Source organism: Plutella xylostella, chromosome 10 (assembly GCF_932276165.1).
Source record: "Plutella xylostella chromosome 10, ilPluXylo3.1, whole genome shotgun sequence".
Taxonomy (NCBI): Eukaryota; Metazoa; Arthropoda; class Insecta; order Lepidoptera; family Plutellidae; genus Plutella; species Plutella xylostella.
The window spans coordinates 5,219,482-5,243,243 of record NC_063990.1 but is presented as its reverse complement, the minus strand read 5'-3'; the positions used below and the strand labels follow the sequence as shown (position 1 = coordinate 5,243,243).

The 23,762-nt window shown below is 38.4% G+C and overlaps 4 protein-coding genes across 4 annotated transcripts; all 4 read right to left on the bottom strand.

Moving 5' to 3' along the window:
- Nucleotides 1–367: 367 nt before the first annotated feature.
- LOC119693668 lies at nt 368–4,154 on the bottom strand. The gene is made up of 4 exons (XM_038117670.2): nt 3,541–4,154; nt 3,133–3,419; nt 1,129–2,954; nt 368–1,003 (listed from the first exon to the last, which is right to left on the bottom strand). Exons 1-4 carry the CDS (start codon nt 3,792–3,794, stop codon nt 536–538), a joined length of 2,835 nt encoding a protein of 944 aa, XP_037973598.2. The 5' UTR covers nt 3,795–4,154; the 3' UTR covers nt 368–535.
- Nucleotides 4,155–4,559: 405 nt separating this feature from the next.
- LOC119693667 lies at nt 4,560–10,855 on the bottom strand. The gene is made up of 4 exons (XM_038117669.2): nt 10,084–10,855; nt 7,924–8,210; nt 5,854–7,745; nt 4,560–5,685 (listed from the first exon to the last, which is right to left on the bottom strand). The coding sequence occupies exons 1-4, from the start codon at nt 10,404–10,406 to the stop codon at nt 5,191–5,193; spliced, it is 2,997 nt and encodes a 998-aa protein (XP_037973597.2). The 5' UTR covers nt 10,407–10,855; the 3' UTR covers nt 4,560–5,190.
- A 624-nt stretch (nt 10,856–11,479) lies between these two features.
- On the bottom strand, nt 11,480–16,723 carry LOC105397723. Its single transcript, XM_038118200.2, has 4 exons — nt 16,402–16,723; nt 13,315–13,385; nt 12,479–12,626; nt 11,480–12,044 (listed from the first exon to the last, which is right to left on the bottom strand). The coding sequence occupies exons 2-4, from the start codon at nt 13,355–13,357 to the stop codon at nt 11,888–11,890; spliced, it is 348 nt and encodes a 115-aa protein (XP_037974128.2). The 5' UTR covers nt 13,358–13,385; nt 16,402–16,723; the 3' UTR covers nt 11,480–11,887.
- A 2,034-nt stretch (nt 16,724–18,757) lies between these two features.
- Nucleotides 18,758–23,313, bottom strand: LOC119693685 (protein singles bar). Its single transcript, XM_038117886.2, has 4 exons — nt 22,681–23,313; nt 21,526–21,708; nt 19,931–20,071; nt 18,758–19,113 (listed from the first exon to the last, which is right to left on the bottom strand). The coding sequence occupies exons 1-4, from the start codon at nt 22,828–22,830 to the stop codon at nt 19,036–19,038; spliced, it is 552 nt and encodes a 183-aa protein (XP_037973814.1). The 5' UTR covers nt 22,831–23,313; the 3' UTR covers nt 18,758–19,035.
- Between the last annotated feature and the right edge of the window lie 449 nt (nt 23,314–23,762).

The following is a 23,762-nucleotide window of genomic DNA, read 5'->3' as shown; positions in this document are numbered from 1 at the left end:
TATGATTTTATTTACACCAAGTATGTGTCACATGTACACTGTCTTTCACGGTAGTAATTTATTATTTTCAAGTAATTATTTATGTATAGGTATACCTAACTCACTCACATCGATAAAATTTTACGATGGTAACAAGTTAACTCCATCCATCACACGGATGATCATAACAACTGATATACCTACATCATAAATATTATACTTCATACAAGTACAAATTCCAGTAGCCTTCAAATTTAAGCCGAAAAAAATATATTATTTGCATCAATATGTTTCATTTTGTCAATGGAAAAAATAAGGAATAAGTGAGTATGTACAATCAATCTATGAGTATTTGTATTTGCTGACATTATACCTATATTCTATAGTAAAATAATTATAATCCACAAAACTATTAAAGATTTTAAGTTAACTAAGGTCTAACATTAATTAAGTGCCTACATTAAGTTCTTACATCAGTACACCATAACTAGAACAAAGAGATTCTACTGTTGTACGAACTTTCAATCAAATCAACATGAATTATTACACTAATTTCCTACAGTCTGGATTCATCTTCATCGTCAAAGTCGCTTTCAATATTGATGTTGAACCTGGTTGAGGAAGACCCAGCGGCGTGGACGTCCACGAAGGTGAAGCTCGAAGTGCGGAGGTCCGTGGGGGTGTCCTGGTTCACTATGTTGGGGTATCTTGGATGTTGTTTTCTTACAGGCAAATTCGGTCGCTCCTTTCTTTCAGGAAAATTTAAGCCACCCTGGTTCACTAATTTCCGCTGACAGTCTGCCAGTTTGTCTCTTATTACATCCAAGTACTCGTTAGCTGTCATTTCCCCAGCAGCCTCATCCAACAGTAGATGGCAGAGCACTTGGGCATGCTCTAAATATATCAAGGCCTGCCTAATTGACTCAAATCTTTCGCTCGATTGCGCCATCGCAATGAAATGTGGGATGAAAAATTCCAGTACTAGTCGGCGTCTCTCCACGTCCAATTTTTTTGGAAGAATGACCTGAAATAAAAAGTAACGTTACTTTTACATAGATAGGTCTTGTTGGAGAGAAAGAAACGAACTGAAGATAAACTGGTGAATGGTTGTGAGTGCAAGTCGATAAACATAGAATAATTCAATGCTACCTTTGGATTAATGTGTATTCCTGCTAGTTTTGAGGTATTCTGTTTTTTCGATTGCAGAAGTGCAGCCTTTCTCTTTTCAACTAGTTTTTGCTGCTGTTGTTTTATTTTCCACTGATAATGTTTATCGTGGTTTTTGGCTCTTTCCCAAATATTTGTACCAGCGTCCGGGTCTTCATCGTCATCAGTGATATCACTGGTATTAGCTACTGGTATGTTTGGGTTTATTACCCTCAGTGGATTTTTACACGTAAGTATGTAAAAGAGCTTTCGACTATTGAACTTCGGATAGAAATCTTTCTTCATATATTTGAGTTTTCCTACCGCACTTAGAACATGCATGACAGGAGCTTCTAAAATGTCTGCGAGTTTACGTTGCAATTTTAACAACCGGTGTTGTGGGATGCTCTTGAAATCATTACAATGTTCAATAAAATAATTCGGAAACTTTGCTTGGGAAAAATGGGAATAAAATGTTTCTAAAAATATCTTCAGAGTTTCTCCAAGTCGGTCCTCTGGCCACTTTGAGTAGTCGGCTTCACATTGCCAAAACAAATGATTTTTTATATGACTGGCATCTATTCCAATTTTGGTAGATTCATTCTCAAGAAAACATTTATGCAGTGCTAATGCAAATAAGTAACACCTCATTTGTGCGTGAGCTAAACAGCTCTCTAGGTAGCGTTCTGCAGCCGGGAATGAAATCTTCCATTGTAGCCCCTGGTTAGGGCTCGTATCGCTCTTATGTATAAACCCTACTGGCACAAGTAAGCAACCAAAGTTAACAGCCTTCTTAACCATGGAACGTGTGGGCCACTGGTACTTTAAATTCGTCCTAGGATTTTGGATGATTCTTCGTTGTCTTATTATCCATTGATTGGCAGCATTAGGCCAAGCCGCTAAAAGCGCAGGTATTATTTCGAAATTCATGTTTATAGCTTTTTTAAAGCACTTAATGGCGCCCTGCGTTAATGCATTATCAACACTTTCTTCAGATACCCCAAGACCAAATTTAAGTTTGAACATAAAATTATCGGCAAAATGTGTCATGAAAGTGATGGAGTTGAGATAGTAGTAATTTTCGTACAAGCTTTTAACCTCTAATTCATTAGAATGTTTTTGTGACTTACAATCATATTCGTCATCTGATTCGCTGTCAACTGCTTGAACAACCATTAAACTCCAACACTCATCAGGCAAAACTCCTGTGTTTGCAGATATATTTGATTTTAATTCCGAATTCGCATAGCCGTATTCTGACTCTGTTTCACTCTCGTTCTGTCGTCTACTTGAATTAGATCCATATCCTGATGATTCAGTATCATCGCTTCCGTTGAAATAAATTTCAGTTAGTGAGTTATTTGTTTGTTTCAAACCGGATGACTTTGTAGTTTTTGACTCAGTCTGATCATTGTGGTTATCATCTTCAAGTAAAGGTTCCTCTCTTTCTTCCAACATAGGTGATTTGTGTTTTGATATTTCTTTAATTTTTGATATGTTGCGCTTATTAGCCTGTGGGCTGTATTGTCTAATTGGTCCACTACATCTTCTACCTAGAGTATCGGTGGGACTGTTTATTGTCATATTGAGAGGTTTTGTTATCTTGAAATTGTGCTTACGAGGATCAACTGATTTATTTTTTAGTTTTTCTAATAACATTTGCCCTGAAACAATATCTGAATAATCGTAATCCGTATCATAACATTCTCTCTCGGAGTCGGTAATGAAACTATCATCTGATAAACTATTTCGAGTATTCTCCAAGGCCACTTCTTTAATCTTTGTGGCTTCACTCTCTAGAACTTCCAATTTCTTCAGTTTTATAAAGCCTGAAAAAGAAAATGTTAATTCAATATAATTTAAAGTTCTATCCGCGCTAGTTTTAACTATGGACCTGGCCCTACAAGAACCAGAGGTCAACGGGTACCCCCGAGCTAGTTAACATAACATCTGATTGTATTCAGCCAGGTGCCAAGTTGTAAATAAGTACTGTTCATGTTAGCTGACCTGCTTCCCTGCAGTCTTCGACCTCCAGTTTGTAGAAGGGCGCGTCGAGCACGGCGCTGTAGTCGGAGGTGTCCCCGCGCTCGCAGGCCTCGATGTTGTCGTAGATGACGTAGAGCCGCGGTGCGGACAGCGGCTCCAGGCCGGCGCGCCCGCGCACGCGCACGCGCTCGTGCACACTCTCGCGCACGCGGTCCGCGAAGAACACGTGCTTGTGGTGCGCCACCATCGCCTGGTCGATCTCGTGCTCGCGCTCGTTTATAGGGTTGTTCTTGATGTGCTGCATTTCCCTAGTAGAGGTAAAAACGTCATTGGTATTGATAAGATACGGGACTTTTTGTATCAGAAGGTATTTCTACGACTCACAACGAGCAGTATTACGAAAATACATATAATTAATGTCTGACTTACCTCTCGTAGTTTTCAAAGAATTGTACAGATAGCAGTATGTTGTTGAGCAGGAAGGCGTCTGCGTCTTCGTCGAGCTGGTAGCGCATGCGCGCCAGCGCCTCGGAGTGGTAGGCGCCGGGGGGCGGCGGGCCCGCGGACCCCAGGGGGCTGTTCATCTTCTTTTTCACCGCATCTCGCTTCCTCTCCTTCATTCGCTCGCGCTCGAAGAACGTGTCTGGCACCTTCTTTGTCTTTTTTGTATTCGAATTCCCCATTACGAACTTCGCCGGTCTAAGTACGATTTTATCGTAAGGCCACTTTAAAAATTTGATCAAATACTAACATGTGTTTACCGAACTTTATTTATATATTTCCTTATAGTTTGTGTGCCCGATAGCCCGCCATTGTCAAACTGCACTGGGTATTAATCGTTTCCTATAGAATTTATATGAGTTATAACTGGCTGTTATCATTGCAATAAATACTTATAATGATTGATAACAGATTAATTTGTCGCGATTTACCTAATTGTGAAGCAGGCGGGCTGAGCTTGTGGAGCCAGCAACTTTATTGGGGCACATGCCAAGTCGCAAACAACATCCTTCCTTGTTCCTGTGCTTCACTAGTTGTTAAACCCCATATACTTACATAATACACTGCCGGGAAATGAAAAGTTCCACTCAGAAAATGGCGCCATTAATCGACCCCAAATTTTTCAAATATTTAATTTGAAATTGGAACAAAATACTTCCGTTTTTAGTTGGTTATATCCTGATGCTCTGTTAAATGTACTTCAATGTTGCAGCAGTCGTCATTTTGCTTTTTTATTCATAGCCGACATCTATGTTTTATTAAACTAGATTTTCCTGCAAGCTCCGCTTTGCCTTAAAAAGTTATCCCATTGGGGATGGGATTGGGGGGACAAATTAGAGTGCTGAATGTTTAATGGTGAAAGTCATTTTGAATATGACACAGATAGATAGACTTCAAATCTTTCTTCAAATATAGGCTGATACTTAGGAATAAATAAAAACACGTGCTTAGATTATATTCAGATAAAATATAATTATATTTATTTGAATAAACAGTCATCGTAGCTAATTATAGATGAAGTAAGTATATAAGTCATATTTACATCAAAATGTTTTTTTTTTAAACTTAGTAAAGTTTCATACCCGGATTTTTCCGAGCTCCTGACAAATTTTGAAATATTTTTCTTCTATACTTAGCACGGTTCCCCACGGTAGGTTGTTGTTGGTAGATCTAGATTATAATCAGTTACTTTGTTTAGACGTTACTTATGTTATACATAAAATGTAATCAATATTTTAAAACAGGAATTACTAATTTTATTATCTTTGAAAAAAACAAATAATTTCGAGGAATTTATCGCTTAGCGATAGTGTGTTGATGTGTCTGTAGAATCCATTAATAATACCTACTTACTGTAAATAACAATTACTTCAAATTACATACTACGATCGGTACATATACATAATTTTAACAAAGTAATTTTCATAGTATACTATAATTAAGGGTCACTAAGATCTAATATTAATGAAGTGCCTGCCTATATTAAGGTCTTACATAAAAGTAAACTCAGGACATAACAAGGAGATTCTACTGTTTTACGAAATTTCCAAACGAATCAAGATGAATTTCTGTAATTTCTTACAGTTTCGATTCTTCCTCATCGTCAAAGTCATTTTCGAAATTGATGTTGAACCTGGATGCTCTTCTATTGGGTGAGGAGGGCCCGGCGGCGTGGACGTCCACGAAGGTGAAGCTCGAAGTGCGGAGGTCCGTGGGGGAGTCCTGGTTCACTATGTTGGGGTATCTTGGACGTTGTTTTCTCACAGGCAAATTATTCCGAGATACTGGTCGCTCCTTTCTTTCAGGCAAATTGAAGCCACCCTGGTTCACTAGTTTCCGCTGGCAGTCTGCCAGCTTGTCTCTTATTACATCCAAGTATTCGTTAGCTGTCATTTCCCCAGCAGCCTCATCCAACAGTAGATGGCAGAGCAGTTGGGCATGCTCTAAATATATCAAGGCCTGCCTAATTGACTCAAATCTTTCGCTCGACCGCGCCATCGCAATGAAATGTGGGATGAAAAATTCCAGTACTAGCCGGCGTCTCTCCACGTCCAATTTTTTTGGAAGCATGACCTGAAAAATAAAGTGATGTTACTTTTACAAAGATAAGTCGTGTTGGAGAGAAAGAAACAAATCAAGACAAATTGATGAACGGTTGAAAAAAATAAAATAAATAATATATAAATAATTGGTGAATGGTTGTGAGTGCAAGTTAATGAACATATAATAATTCAATGTTACCTTCGGATTAATGTGTATTCCTGCTGGTTTTGAGGCTTTCTGTTTTTTGGATTGCAGAAGCGCAGCCTTTCTCTTTTCAACTTGTTTTTGCTGCTGTTGTTTTATTTTCCACTGATAATGTTTATCGTGCTTTTTGGCTCTTTCCCAAATATTTGTGCCAGCGTCCGGGTCTTCATCGTCATCAGTGCTGTCATTGGTGTTAGCTACTGGTATGTTTGGGTTTATTACCCTCAATGGATTTTTGCACGTTAGTATGTAATAGAGCTTTTGGCTATTAAATTTCGGGTAGAAATCTTTCTTCATATATTTAAGCTTTCCTACCGCACTTAGAACATGCATCACAGGAGCTTCTAAAATGTCTGCAAGCTTCCGTTGTAGTTTTAACAACAAGGGTTGAGGGATGCTTTTGAAATCATTACACTGTTCGATGAAATAATTGGGAAACTTTGCTTGGGCAAAATGGGCATAAAATGTTTGCAAAAATATCCTCAGAGTTTCTCCAAGTCGGTCCTCTGGCCATTTTGAGTAGTCAGCCTCACATTGCCAAAACAAATGATTTTTTATATGACTAGCATCGATTCCAATTTTGGTAGATTCATTCTCCAAAAAAGATTTATGCAGTGCTAATGCAAACAAGTAACACCTCATTTGTGCGTGAGCTAAACAGCTCTCTAGGTAGCGTTCTGCAGCCGGGAATGAAATCTTCCATTGTAGCCGCTGGTCAGGGTTCGAACCCCTCTTCGGTCTAAACCCGACTGGTACAAGTAAGCAACCGAAGCCAACAGCCTTATTAACCATGTATCGTGTGGGCCACTGGTATTTTATATTCGTCCTGGGATTTTGGATGATTCTTCTTTCTCTTATTATCCATTGATTGGCAGCATTCGGCCAAGCTGCTAAAAGCGCAGGTATTATTTCGAAAGACATGTTAATATCTTTTTTTACACACTCACAGTATATACTGGCGCCCTGAGTAAGTGCATTATCAATAGATTCTTCAGATACCCCAAGCCCAGATTTAAGCTTTAACATAAAGTTATCGACAAAATTTGTCATGAAAGTGATGGAGTTAAGATAGTAGTAATTTTCGTACAAGCTTTTAACCTCTAATTCATTCGAATCTTTTCTTGACTCATCATCATCATCGTCTTCTTCTTCTTCGTCCGACACGCTGTCGACAGCTTGCACACGCATTAAACTCCAACACTCATCAGGCAAAACTCCTGTGTTTGCAGATATATTTGATTTGATACTCAATTCTATTGGTTTAGGGGTAGCTGATTCTGTAATGGTCGCGTAACCGTATTCTGATTCTGTTTCACTCTCATTTTGTCGACTACTTGAATTTGATCTATATCCTGATGTTTCAGTGTCGTCGCTTCCGTTGGAATAAATTTGAGTTAGCGAAACATTTGATTGTTTTGAACCAGATAATTTTAGGATTGACTTAGTAGCTTTTGACTCAGCCTGATCATTGTGGTTATCATCTGCAAGTAAAGGTTCCTCTTTTTCTTCCAACACAGGTGATTTGTGTTTTGATATTTCTTTTATGTTTGATATATTGCTCTTATTAGCCTGTGGGCTGTACTGTCTAATTGGTCCACTGCGTCTTCTACCTGGAGTGTCGGTGGGACTGTTCAGTTTCATATTCAGAGGTTTTCGTATCTTGAAATTGTCTTTACGCGGGTCAGCTAATTTGTTTTTAAGTTTTTCTAACAATACTTGCCCTGATACAATATCTGAAGGATCATCATCCGTATCATAAGATTCTCTCTCAGAATCGGTAAAAAAACTATCTTCTGATAAACTATTTCGAGTATTCTCCAAGGCCACTTCTTTAATCTTTGTGGCTTCACTCTCTAGAACTTCCAATTTCTTCAGTTTTATAAAGCCTGAAAAATAAAATGTTAATTCAATATAATTTAAAGTTCTATCCGCGCTAGATTTAACTATGGACCTGGCCCTACAAGAACCAGAGGTCAACGGGTACCCCCGAGCTAGTTAACATAACATCTGATTGTATTCAGCCAGGTGCCAAGTTGTAAGTAAGTACTGTTCATGTTAGCTGACCTGCTTCCCTGCAGTCTTCGACCTCCAGTTTGTAGAAGGGCGCGTCGAGCACGGCGCTGTAGTCGGAGGTGTCCCCGCGCTCGCAGGCCTCGATGTTGTCGTAGATGACGTAGAGCCGCGGCGCGGACAGCGGCTCCAGGCCGGCGCGCCCGCGCACGCGCACGCGCTCGTGCACGCTCTCGCGCACGCGGTCCGCGAAGAACACGTGCTTGTGGTGCGCCACCATCGCCTGGTCGATCTCGTGCTCGCGCTCGTTTATAGGGTTGTTCTTGATGTGCTGCACCTCCCTGGAATTCAACGGTTGGGTCTGTTAGCGCCACTTGATTAACGCAGACTAAAGGTCATAGCTCATTAGAACCACCCGTCACCCACCCCGCACCGCCTCGGCGTCCACTCGTTGTCGACAGGTGGTCCACGGGTAGATACCGTGTTATCACCAATAAACGTCGCGCGGTCAACTAGTGGACCTCGCATCGTCAACCGGTGGACCCCGCGCTGGCCGCTGGTGGACGCCGCGTGATCTACGACTAGACACCGGTTAGTCCAGGAATTCCGTTTATTGTCCTCACGTAAACCACTCGCGGACAGCGCGCTTTCGAGCTAGTGGTCCACCGAGTGGTCCACCCGCCGTAGGCACGTGGATGGCATGCGATGCGACGACAGAGGCGGTGCGGTGATGCTACGTAGTTGATGTAGTGAGCGCATATCCATACAAGTATGAACTTCATATGAATGAAGAATACTACCCTTACGAGGCAGGGTGGTGCGGAGTTGGAGTTGGGTGGCTCTAATGATTTATGACCTATGTATACCTAATAGGTACTGTGTAGTACCTATTAGGTATACATAGGTCATAAATCATTATGGCAATGAAGGTCCCAACTTTTTCCCAATCTGATAAAAAAAATCGTCGTAATCATTTCATACAAACTTTCGGTGATAATGGTATGAAAGGAAAGCAATATACTTATTGTAACAAGTTTTTTGGGAGTAAAATTTATTTAGAATAACCCTCTGACACACTGCCAGCTCTATATATATATTTTTAACAACATTTTGTAGATCTGTCTATTAAAATTTTAAGTGCATTTAAAGTTTAAACGAATTTGGGGAAGGTACATATTGTACCTAATAGCTATATAAATAAACGCTATCTCAAGGAAGTAAAGCACCCAGCATAATAAAATCACTGCTCAATATTGACGTATGTAATTAATAAGCATAATTAATCATCATTAGGATAGTCAATTATTTGATTGTAGATATCGATGAAAAGGCATTTTAGACACATGGTACACCCGAGTCCGCGTTGTTCTATGCATAGCAAGGATTCATTATACTCTCCCATTTCCTTATATCTAAACAATTGTTTTGGTACATGGCAATGGCAGGATTCAAACCCACCTCCTAAATGAGAGCAGAGACCTAATCCACCACGACTCGCAGGCATTAATCAGCTTTTTATACGAAAAGTACCTGCACGTCAGTGTACAATTTTATTACTAGTTTAGATGTCTTCTAACTAAAGTTTGCTCAGTCCTGAGTCCTGAATGGCGCTAGCCGTAGCCGATATGGTATAGATAATTTTGCGAAATTCTACCACAAGGCAAAGATGGTATGTTTTTTATTAGGATGTTGCAAAATCAGACAAAATGTTTCAGTTTTTATCAATATCTATACTTGCTTATTATTTTAGGCTCATTTTATTTCGACTAAGAATGGAAAGAAAATGTTTCATTTTACAGAAATTGGCAAAAGATGACATCGTTCTGATACTCACGATGCGAATGGTCCAACTCCAATCACTGCCAGTTATCTACATATTTCCTATTTACCTATTCAATCCTAACTAATATTATAAATGCGAAAGTAACTGTGTCTGTCTGTCTGTCTGTTACTCTTTCACGCCAAAACTACTGAACGGATTTGAATGAAATTTGGTATACATATGGTATAGACCCTGGGAAAGAACATAGGCTACTTTTTATCCCGGAATTCCCACGGGAAAACTTTTTAAGGCGAAGCGAAGCTCGCGGGAACAGCTAGTATATAATAATATCGATAAGATACGGGACTTTTTTGTATCACATCTTTTTTTATGACTCAGACTAGTCAGACTGAAGGGCATTGCTACGAATATACAATGAATGTCTGACCTACCTCTCGTAGTTTTCAAAGAATTGTACAGATAGCAGTATGTTGTTGAGCAGGAAGGCGTCTGCGTCTTCGTCGAGCTGGTAGCGCATGCGCGCCAGCGCCTCGGAGTGGTAGGTGCGCTGCTGCGGGGGCGAGGCGGGGCCGGGGGGCGCGGGGGGCGGCGGCGGCCCTGCAGTCCCCAAGGGGCCCTCCTTGGCTGCCGTGCGCTTGTTCGCCGGATTCATCTTCTTCTTCTTCAGCGCCTCTCGCTTCTGCTCCTTCATTCGCTCGCGCTCGAAGAATTTATCCGGCACCTTCTTTGTCTTCTTGGTATTCGAATTCCCCATCGCGAACTTCACCGGTCAAAGTACGTAAATGTTTATAGTAACGGTCACCCACTTTTAAAGATTAGCTTGAATATGATCACATTACACCAAAGGAATATCACCTAACTTTTCTTTGAAAAAATATCCGGTACGTTACAGTTAGTGTGTGCAATAGCCCGCCTAATTGTTACACTGGTGATTAATCGTTACTGATAGAATTTATATGAGAGATAATAGCGGTTATCATTGCGGTATTATAAATATAATGATTGTTATCAGATGAATGAAATCAATTGATTTGCCGTGATTTATTTTTGAAGCAGGCGGGCGGAGCGTGCCGGGCCAGCTACTGCACTAGGGCGCTCGCCGTGTCCAACACTCGCCCAACAACATTGTTCCTGTGCTTCACTAGTTCTTACATCACTGCATGTTATGTTAATTTCATAAAGAAGTGCGAATAGGTGACTAACTAGTTTTATATTATGTAGAAATTACTTTTACCCACCTAGTTATTTACATTCTAGCACTTGTTACAGTCAATAAAGAGAGATAGCATCTCAAATGCTCCTATCAGTGTCAGACCATCGATGGGCACTTATCTAATGTGAAGGACTTGTGTCGTCACGTCGTTGCATTGCATGTGTAGTATTATTTTCGTGACTGATTAGATGTATAGACGGGCAAGAACAGATTACGTTCTGAAGAACGTAATCTGTTCTTGCTTGCGGTGTTTCTTTCATGAATGAAAGTAACACCTTTTTATTGGCTGCTTGTTGGTACAGTCAGCTTTATAAGTAGCTATACACTTTTGTCCCTTGTTAAATCACAAACCGCATTTTATGAATTAAATACATTAAAATATTAACGGTTGTTAGATAAAGTGGGAAACTAATAAAGCTTTCTGGTATTAAGCTACTCACAAGATATGGGCAAAGATATAAGATATCTGCTTAACCTGGCTACCTCCTAGGCTAGTATAATGTATTTTTTTATAAAACCGTTTTATGTAAGTATAGTTACTTGTTTATATATATAAATAAAGTAAACGTAAAGGGTATGGATAAATTGAATGTAAAAAGGAAAGTACGAAGCCATTATGTATTTACAAAATATATTCATTTGATTTAATTTGATATGTATATATCCGTACATTTTATAAGAAAATACTTATTCATTAAAATAAAACCTAAGTACTTAATAATTTTTACGACTTATTAAGGTAATAGGTATATTAGTACTTACATAACTAACTCCCTTTGGTACTAAATAGTAAAATATAAAACTCCATTATTATTTATAAAAACTTTTAAAGTACGAAGATATCTCTATACTTAGACTTACACGAAATCCTTTGTATCTTATTATAACTATTCGAGATTACGGCACATATTTCACATAATTATAACATAATAACACTTTTCCAATTAAACTAGAGTAAATTATTGAGGAAGTCACGTGAACCCATTTTATATTATAAGGTACACTTATTATTGATACTAAGGTCACGGTACGGTCCGCAATATCTCTGACGGGGGAATGCTTAATCCGGGTTCTTCCATGTTACTGGTTATACTGACGCTTTCTCCTTCAGGATTCGTGTTGACCCGGCGCTGATTTTTCAGACGTTTCACTTCTCCCATCTTCTTCTCAAGAAGTTTCCTGAAATATGAGAGTATTTTTAAACATATAGGTATGTATGTTTGGTCTTCTACAAACTTTACAAGGATTTCAGTGGGAATTCCGAAGTATAAATTATACGTTTATGTAAAGATAAATTTTCGACTTTCGCATTTAGCTATTAACTGTAGTAACTAGATATTATTCTGTGACATTAAATTAATTTATCTATCTTCTATATACATACATAATACATATATCTACATAAATAAAAGCGAAAGGTCACGTATACACTGACTATCACGAAATCTCAGAAACTACAGGTGCTAGGAATCTGAAATTTAGAATGGGGGTTCCTTTTATTCACTTAGACGGGATTTTGCGAAATTCAACCCCTGAGAGGGTAAAAAGGGGTGTCAAAGTTTTTATGCCACTTCTATAGTTTTAATAGTATAATTAAATACTAATGTACTGACTGTTGCCGGCAGTCGATCAACACTCCCAGCAGGAAGACGAGCGCAATGGCCACCAGCACCAGCACCGTCAGCCCCGCGATGCTCGCCACCGGCAGCGTGGACCCGCCCAGCGCAGACACCGCGGGGCCCGACGTACCCGAGGATAGCTCTGGAGTGGGAAAATAACAAGGGTGTTGCAAAAAGAGAGTGCCGCAGGGGTCATTATAGAATGACCTAATATCACTTTTTTATTACAACTTTTGAAAATTCGCAGTATACCTACATGTAAATAATATAAAGAGTGAAGGTCAATTGTTTTGAAAACATAATTTACCTTTGATTAAGGCCCGGCGCCAATTATCGGCATCGGTACGACTGATGATTTTAGGTGGCAAATAGCAATATACTATAACATAATGGCAATAAAGTAGAAATTTCAGTGATATGTGGTCGTAATAACAAAAATACCGCTTCGGTATGCTTGAGGCTGCTGTATCGGCAGACTTGAGAATGTTTCGGGATGCTTCGGCATCCTTCGGTACGCCGCCAGCGCCGAGGCAACACTCGGGGGATCTCAACTAGCTTGTGACAACTCTGAGACTGTTCATGATGAGAAATATGATATTGAAACGCTTTGGCAAGCTACAGAACGGTGCGGCATGCCAAAGCATAATTGCCGATAGTGTGCGCTTGCATGTAGGATGCCGAAGGATCCTTTTCCTTTCCAATGCCGATAATGGGTGCCGGGCCTAAGTCATAAACATTTGGCATAATTTTTACATAAATTTTATGCATGAACATAAGATTTAAGAATGCATTTTGATTTATGTCGGTTGTAGATAATCCTTAATTCTTACCTTCTTCATTCCAAAGTGTGCTTTTAATGTCGTTCTGCTCCATGTCGATTTCGCCGTATAGATGCTTGCATCTGTGAAAAAAAAAATATTTTAGTTTGAGGGAGAGCAGACCAAGTATGGGGGCGGCCTCTCGTACGCTATACCGATGGGGGATCAGAGAATGGTTTATGTCACGATATAGGGAGGATCGCTGGTAGCGCAGCAGCGCAACGAAATTTCATCATTCGTAAAGCTCTAGCTAGACGGACGCTCCAGCCAGTATTGCAGGATGAACAAGGCCGAAGACAGAGTGACGCGGCGGCGGCGTGGCGCTCCTTGGAAGAGGCCTATGTCCATTGTCCAGCATGGAACGATTACGGTTATGATGATGAATACGACTTGCAAATATAATACAGTACCCCGTAATATAATACAGTACCTACATATTATATACTACCCCGGTGCTTATAATAAATAGAATCACTATAATATCACGTATCACACGACATTCTTTATATTATTAATTATACTATCAATGGACTTGGAGATTGATTCATATCTATCCACAACAGTCGTAAAATATATAAAAACTTTATTTACTCAGAATTCATTATCATTATGTGTTTTTAGTTTTGGTACTAAAGTACCTGATCTATATTATATAGTCTAATCCAATATTAAACCTAATGAGGCATTAATTTATACATAGGCAATACTTATTTTATACTTCGTTACATTAACAACAAACAAGCAAAAGCAAAAGTCCAGATTTGTCTAGCTCTATTTTATTATTTTTATGTCCTATCTCAGTTAAACGTGACAATCGTTTAAAAAACAAAACCACACTTCTTATCATAAAACTCAAAATATACAACGCTACATGACATTTTAACGACTGATGCTAATATAAGTAATATTATAATGTAAATACCAACCTGGTCCATGTCAACAGGCCATAAATCCGCCTAAACCGAAAAATCCCTATCAGCTTTACTATACCTACCACTTTTGCAACACCCTGTATCCTAATCCTAACTAATATTATAAATGCGAAAGTAACTGTGTCTGTCTGTCTGTCTGTCTGTTACTCTTTCACGCCAAAACTACTGAACGGATTTGAATGAAATTTGGTATACTGTGAAAGAATACTGAGAAAGAACATAGGCTACTTTTATCCCGGTATTCCCACGGGAAAACTTTTTAAGGCGAAGCGAAGCTCGAGGGAACAGCTAGTAGATAATAATTGTATTGTGAATATGTATGAGTCGCCGAAACTGATTCATGCTTTAGGTACGTACGTCATCATGAACGTGTTGATTCCCGGATTTCCTGGCCAAAGGATCTCAGCTGCTACTGCTATACCTACTAATTTATCACTACGTATTGTGTGTGTTTCAGAAAACCGTATTGCATTGCACTACCTTTAATACCCACTAAATACCAAGAGCATGACGCAGGTAGCTTTGTTTAATGTTGATATTAAACCGGCTTTTCAGTTTAACCGCTCTTAATCCTTATGTCGTAAGTGTAAATTTTGATCTTTATACCTATTTGGGCCGTCTTTTACTAACATGAGAACCTCCTTTTTTGAAGCCGGTTAAAAAAGAAAGACTATCCGATAGAATACAGCATCGAATCAAAGTGAGTAACTGTTATAATCGCAGGTATATTTTCAGATTTCAGTGTGATAGGGATAGGGATAACCGAAGTGTAGTGCTGTTTGCTTAACATAATTATAGGCTAGTCACATAAATAAAACATATTATTATGTAGGTAACATATGAAATGTAAACTAATAAGCCTATCTGAGTCACAATATTTTTAGCTTCATTTCTAAGTAATTATACTTAAGTACTTAAATACGCTACTTTGTCATAATTAACAAATTGGATCATTAAAATTGATCACCATAATTATTAAAAAAAAGTTACGGGACGGTGATAAACATTAAAAAAAATGTTTGTTTATGGAATATTCCATCCTTGAATCACCTGTTTATTGGTGTAAACGATAGGAATAGGTTATAGGTTTTAAAAAAATGACACATTATTGAATTATTTATGACACGCCACTGACATGGACATGACATATAAATTGGTTGAGAATCAGGGACTTTCTACATACTAACACTATTGTAAGTGGTATCCGTATCCTAAACACAATAGGAAAGTCACAACACACGATAGCAACTGTAAATTATGCAGGTTTGTTAAGTGACATCAAAAAACATTTACTTGCTGTAACGGTAACCGCTATCCGCTAACAGCCGTTAAATAAAATTTTACTCTATTTAGAAGGTGATAATTTTATTATTAATATAACTGTAGATTTAATCACCATGATTTCAAATATCAAATATCTTCATAAAAGAAGTCCATAGTACTTAATAAATGATTCCTAAGTTAGAAAAAATCTGAATAGATCAGGAAGCTGCCACGGTTATTATACCTATATTTATTAAATAAATGCATAAGTACTTCTATTATTCATATTCAGTGATTGTATAATTAACTACAGCTTCATCAAATAGTGTGTCAAGACCGAGGCCCGCGATGAGCGCGAGGTGCTAGCGATTGGAATTGTTTTAATGTTGTATAACTTCCACTCCGCCACCTCCGCCGCAGGGGGGTCACTCTCTATCGACTAACGAACAAACGAGCCGGGGGGCCCTAGGTATATCGTTGTATGAAGCGTGTAGACTGTAGATATCGAGTTCGATTAAGATAAGAGAGTGACCCCGCTGGTCACGTGACTGCTTTGGTGCGGCCTCCTCAGTGCTGCTGCAACCTCGCCGAGCACGAGTTGGTAAACAAACAACTCACCTGTGGTAAGCCTACCAATGACGTGTGTCATTGTAATTATCGAGATTATTATAAGTGTTATACCAACGTATGGGTCTGCTTTATTTCCGGTGATTTCAATCTTGTATGTAGATGTAGAACCTCAAAGTACCGACACATTCAAAATCTAATGGAAAGTTTATATCAGTTTCGTAATTCAACAACAAATCGGACAGGAAATTAGAACCACTAAACTTATGAATAAGGTAAATAGTAAATACCCAAGTACAAGAACTTGAATACAAGAACCAGAACATGACGAACTTACATAAACACTGACGTGACGCGAGGAGCCTTTCACTGCACGAGATCCGAGTGATATTGCCACTTCAATTCGGTATCACTGTGAAGCACTTGATTAATGCTATAAACTCGCTAATGTTTGGTCGGTGAATGTTTAAGGTCGTGGTAGTCGCGGGTCGGCGCACGCGCACTGCGCTCGGCCGCACGAGAGGAACTGCTGGCAATACCGAGATCAGCCAAGCCAAACCCAGCCTTACTACAACACAACTTGCTCGGAAACTATTCTTGCAGTCTTTGCCCGTCACTTGTCCTGACCAATTTGCATTTTCCAGATCCTGTCGTGTTCCGTTAATTTCAAATACCTCCATTTCATTAAGGCTAACTTGTTTTAGTGTAATTTTAACACAAGTTAGGAAATACATTCAGGTACTTATCATGGAATACCAAAATAACTAAGTAATTTCTTATCTATGAAAGAGGATTATACTTCTTGTTGAAACAATGTAATCGGGCCTGTAATATTAAACTACCTTTATCATTCGTGAAAAGGCAATGAAGATAACTCAGCATTGCGCAGTTATTATACTAAGCACTAATCTTATTTACAAGTTTAAATTACTTTAGTCATAGGTAAGTAAGTAGATACATACGTATAGGAAAAAAAGTACAAACCTAGTTGTGTTTGTGATCCGGCACCGCCCCCTGTTTCCTCGATTGTCATTATTTTATCAACAGACATAATTATTACCTTGTTTTTTATTATTCTGGAAATATGATCATGCAATGGCACATGTGCTTACGGTTCTGTTATTCATTGGTAAAAGTATGTACTTAATAAATAAGTCCATGCAGTAAGTAAGAATATCTACCCAATATTAATCGTAGGAAAAAAAGTAGGAAATCCGCAACGGTCTCTTCTTGATTCTATTTAAGTTTGCGAATCATTATTATCCTCTTGAAAAACAAAAAATATAAACATCTACACACTTACTTCATAGTCAAATTACCAAACCAACCTACTTTTTCCTAAGCTTCTTGCATCATCCGGAAAAAGAGTTGCGAAAGGTGCGTATAACGAATCTGGTCCTCTGGTGCTAGGTAGTAGCTAACAAGATAAGATTAGTGCATTTAAGATAACATTTAAGTTAACAACCTTCATAGACTTTTTCATAACACACAAGAGAATTTATGTTTTCGTAAAATTAAATTCGGTCAGGGGATTCCTTTAGAAACGATTATGGATAAAGGCCACTTATATCTGATTAGATATATACTTACTTTCTCATCAATTAAAATAGTAAAGTCCCCGTACTCGTATGTACTTAGACTACTTAGTACAGGTTGTACTTGCACAACTTTCCCGCCCCTCTTGCCATCCGCCACACTCCACTCGGTATAACTTGTTACGGATATTCATCAAAACTAGTCTCTAACCTCACAGTAGAAAGGTCTCAAGATGTTATGGTGGCGATCTAAATCCAGGTGACAAATTATGCGTTCTCAGTAAAGATCAATGTTGAAAGTTGGTCGACTCCGCAGTCTCCGCACTCCGGTGGAGAAACTATGGAGATCTTGGGCCTTGGATTGCAGAGATTTCAGCAACTCGATGACAATATTTTTAATGAAATTTGTCTTTGACTCGCGTAAAATTACCCTGATATTAGTAATATTCGAATAGGTAAGTATTCGTATATTGTGGTGATCCTCCTATGACTTTTCTTATCCTCCTATAAACCTCATAAGTTTATAATTCTATGATTATTACTCATTACTTCATACAAATTTCATGGTCTTTTTTATCTTCGTTTATCTTAATGAAATGTGACAGTCTTTTTCAATAATGAAAATTGTTTACGATACTTGGAATGGGAGTGGCGCTAGGTACATTGTCGAGTTTATCATTGTATGGGTAACAATGTAAACGAACCAAAATCATCGTTTTAGTGTGTTTATCGTTTCATGATTCACTGTTTCTGCATGATTAAAATGTACCAAATACATAAACTGTTCTGCTGTTATCTATAATTGCTAAGGTAGATATACGTATGAACAAGGAAGTACTTACTTTTAAGAGCCCTCTTGAAACACTAAATTTCTTGTAGGCACATAATCCTGCAATGGTTCTTCATTAATTTTATATTAAATTACCTATACTTACTAAAAACTTGAGTTTCTTTAATCTTTATGAGCGTGTGAGCCAACAGGCTATTGTTTTATCAGATGCTTGAACTATCACGACACTTACCCACGTCAGTGTATTATAGGCAGAATTACATAGATAGTACGTGCGGAGATTATTACTTTGAACAATATTCACTTACTATATTGTGATAATATATATTGTACGGTTCATAAAACTAAATATTAATTAGATATTTTTTTACAATTTAATTTATTATAAAGATAAAAGCAACTTAAATTATTATTTACATATACTTAATCACTTCAATATTATTAATTATAATTGTAGTTGTTTTAAAATTAAAGCTAAGAGGATTGTTAGTTTCATTCACAAATTAAAATTAACTGATTATCAGTTGAACTTACAGATTGTGTTGTAAATTGAGGTAACCAGATAAATATAATAGATAAGTAGTACTTACTAGTATACTAATATATAAGAGTAGTTCTTTATAAACAGAACATTACAAAAAATATATCATCGATAACCTTTATAATATTTATACGATATGTAAGCATCGACTCCGTGTAGGATCCCCAAGACGACGCCAATGTACTGAAAAAAACAAAACCATTAATTAATACTTAATATTCATTAAGTAATCATAAAATACAGGAAGAAGGTAAGTATCAGGATGATATAAATTGCCTATTAAGTTACACAAACAGTATACTTAATCAGAAAAAAATGATTGTGCGGTAAAAGGTAGATACCTATTTAAGTATACTTTTTTAACCATCCTAACTAATATTATAAATGTGAAAGTAACTGTGTCTGTCTGTCTGTCTGTCTGTCTGTCTGTTACTCTTTCACGCCAAAACTACTGAACGGATTTGAATGAAATTTGGTATACATATGGTATAGACCCTGGGAAAGAACATAGGCTACTTTTTATCCCGGAATTCCCACGGGAAAACTTTGTAAGGCGAAGCGAAGCTCGCGGGCACAGCTAGTTAATTATAATTTATAAGTGTTATAATATGAAGGGTTATAATATTCACTTGAAACGAGACCTGAACCTTTGCAAATTCCCGATATAAAGCATCTTAACAAACAGACAAAAAAGTCACCTGTAACTATAAGAATTCATAGGACAAAAGTTGTGCAGAATGCACGTTATACCACGTTTGTTGTTTTGTACACACAATTTTGGTCAGCTTTTTGAAACCAGTAGGTATAGATCGATATGTAGATGGTAAGTGTCAGAAAGAGACAGCGTGGTCACTCTATATCATTTTTATGATATAGAGTACAAAGCTTCAGAGCGCGTGCCACGACTCTACTCTACCTCTTTGTGTTAAACGAGCCGATAGCACGAATGCTCTCGTTCGTTCGTTTTTCACCAGTACAGACTGACCCTCCACATACGTACATAGACGGCGGTCATGGCGGGGTAGGCGGCGTACATGTTGACGAGCGCGTACCGCGGGTACAAGTAGAAGTTCACCGCCACGCCCATGTACGACGACGCCGACAGGTACAGGAAGCAGGCGGTCGCGTTGAACAGACATTCCTGGAAAATAGAGAGAAGAGTTTAGTGTAACAGTAATATGAAATGTGTTACTTGCACCAAAAATAATATCCGCTTAACAACATAGGTAGTACATACACATAACCGAAACCAATGGATGTTAACACTCATTACTATTTCTAAGACACGTTTCAAACCATTGAGTATGAATGGTCTGGAGACGAAATAGGCAGACGTTCCCCTCTGGCGGGGTGGTAGGCCAGAAAGGCCCACCGATTTATAAAAACTAGTTGCAGTCTCAATTTTCACTAGACTCAATCTAGTTGGCAAAGCGTTCGTTTCATAGAAAATGATTTTTTTACATACAAAAATGACAGCTTCAATTCATAGAATATCCGGATTCCGGATTTGATCACAGATTTGGTCATGGTTTATTGTTAAGCTGTTTCCTAGCAACCAATGTCAAAAAAATGCAATAGTGATGTACCGGTATGTAGATATGTATTAATCGACAAAAAAGGTCATAGTTGGGAAGCGTCCGTAGTCGAATTGGCTTCAGTAATCGTAACTGATGACTGAGGTTAAGCAACAACTGACACGTCAGCCATTGGTAGGTACAGCATGAGTTACCAGCTGCTTCGGCAGCAGTCGTTAAGCCTAGTCAGAGGCCGCCCGAAGGGGCGGCTTGAAAGCATCTGACCGTCGGGTTGCCCACTTACTCGACAACTTCAGTGCATTGTACTCATTCAAAAACGGTGATACGGCTCGCCACCTATCACGTGAGTATAAATGTACAGCAAAAAGCGGGTGACTTCGTTTATTAATCATTCCTAATTAAATTTAACTATACCTAATTAATTTGAAATTAGTATTTCTAACCCATGTTCTCGAATTCATCGATAACACTTATCGATAATTGTTACATCCATTGGCAAGAAAAATGAAGACACTGTGTTCATTATTAAATGTCACTTCAGGGTTACCTTATTGCTGGGAATTAAAACTCATAATGATATGTCCCATGAGACATGATCATGGTAAACGGTAAAATTTCCCCCCGCAAAAATTGGCAGACTTTTTTGTATCAAGAAAGATCGCTATGACGCTTCCCGAGGGTACACCCGAGTCCGCGGGTACACCCGAGTCCGCGTTGTTCTATGTTTCAAACAGACGATGGCTCGTTTCATGTGACGTAATGGCTGATTGTAAGTGAACTGATAATTAAGACGATATAAAGCACTGTATACTCGACTTGTCTTTCTATACACATTGACATCTCTTTCACATTATTATTATTAAACTCTTTTATAATAAAAAATATATACTTAAAGTCGAACTTAATACTAGTAGCATTCTCTACCAGTTAACCTTTGGTGATGTCGTATACCCTGCAGTGGGTTGACATAGGCTGATGATGATGATGATGATGATGTCGAGAAAATGATTGGCAGTGCGATGGTTGGCAAGAGTTCACATCACAATTCCACCCAACTTACAAAGATCGACTGCCGTATCAAGTTCTGCGAGTTCCCGGACAGCACATAGCAGGCGATCAGCAGCCCCGTGGTGAGCAGGCAGGCGCTGGCCGTGGTCAGGAACCCGTGGAAGGCCGACCCCATGCTGCTGGCCTCAGACATGCCGTAACGCACCAGCAGGCTCTGGCAGAGACCGCCCAGCATCTGGGGATGTGGAAACAAATGACGGGTAACAAGAATGGAGATACCGCGTCGGATGATACACATTATTAAGCATGTTATTGTGTACGAGACTGGATCCTGTGGGATTTGTGGGACAAAATGTAGCCTATATATTATTATGTCCTATATGTCTATAGTTCACGGTTTCAGATTATTATAATTATATAAAATTTAATCCAGCCGATTCTCGTGAAAGAGTAAGAAACATCCATACTTATTATGTACTTATATAAACTTTCGCGTTTATAAAAATATTGGATATATCGTGTAGTTTTAGTTGCTAAGGATCGGTGACAATGACTATATTGCATAATGAAAATAGGTTATCAGATCACATTCTTTAGCAGCTGTTGCTGTGATTGCTTTCTTGTCGGTATCAATTGTAGGTAAATCAATCCGGATATGCTTACATCCTGTCGAAACAACTAGTTCCTACGTAATTCAGTCGGCATCCGCAACTGTAATAATATAAATATGATATAAACTGATAAAATTTTAAATTAATCGGATACTGATCACCTGATGACCGATCTGATCACGTTAGATTATATTGTAACATTTATACGATATATCGTTTCAAGCTGCCGAACTGCAAATGATAAGATATATTGGTTGCAATGATGGCGAAACATACACAGATTTTCAATTAACAAATCCTGAAACATTTATTTATGGCTACACAATGCAGCAGAATGCAAGTGTAAGTCAAAGATATATGTTGCTAACTGATGATAAAGCTAGTATGCCTTCCGTAAACATAAACATAACGATAAAATTTAAAATAGAGATTTTTATTTGAAAGTATTAAAATCTTTTGTGTTTTTAGTCTGTTCAATCATTTTTTTTGCTCTTTTGACACTAATAATCTATCCCCCTGAAAAACAATGTCAATTTCATAGTGCTTACCCAATCGTACGAAATGGTTAATAACATACAGTAGAGAAACACACATACCGCCTCAGCCAGTTTGATGAGTCCATGTTGCGAGGTGAGATAACCGAAGTTGATGCACTGGCAGCAGAGGCAGCAGCAACACTTGATGCCGCGCCCCCCGCCCCCGCCCCCGCCGGGGGGCACCCGGATCACCGTCGGACCCCGAGTCATTGTTTACAGGAAACCAATCCGATTAGTAATTTAACTATCAGTCTTATCGTTGCGATCACTGTATGTAATTACTTAACACAGATAGGAATTTAAACACACGATGTTCAGAATTTATAGATATCACTTTCGTTTATTGCGGCAACTTTTATAGCGTTGTTAGCTTTCCCTCCTGAATTCAGACTGGAGCCGCAGACAGGATGTATGGAGTGAATCTTCACAATTCGCACCCGGCGTTAGTCACAACACAATATTTTTAGCTATTTACGTTTCCCGACGGGTTTAATGAAAGTTCACCGAACTTCAGCCGCAAAACCCGAATACCGTCGATTTTGATATTAGACTGTCTGGCACACTTTACATTCTAACACAAAGTATACATAAGTATCAATGTAAATACCCAAATATTTTTAGAATTTACTATGAGTGTTGTGTTTTTCTCTAATGAATAATAATGTCCTAACACTTTCTTATATTTTCAGGAACTTCACACCACCAGACGACAGTAGTGATCAGATGGATGTGTCCCGCGCGTGCCATGTGCTGCGCGTGCGCAAGGAACAAGGAGGAGTATAAATAGCACAATAACACACACGCTGAGGGGGACATCTATTCTCGGCCACTGTTTACTATACCGGTAATGATATAGAGAAAGTAAGTACCTATAGTTAGTTTCCTTTGTTTTTTCCTATATGGCGGCAAAAGCCTAATTTTTACTGGTACTCGGAAGTTTCATTGACTTTGTGCGATATATTATGTATTTATTTAAACTTCAAACAATAGGATGATTACAGAGTTCACAAAAAATAGTAAATAGTTAAGATTTAAAAAAACTACGGAATTAAAATGAATGAATTTCATCGTTGTAGTAATTTCATTGATTCATCATTTAGAAGGACTTATTGGAAATATGGAGAAAACGTTGCTTTTCCATA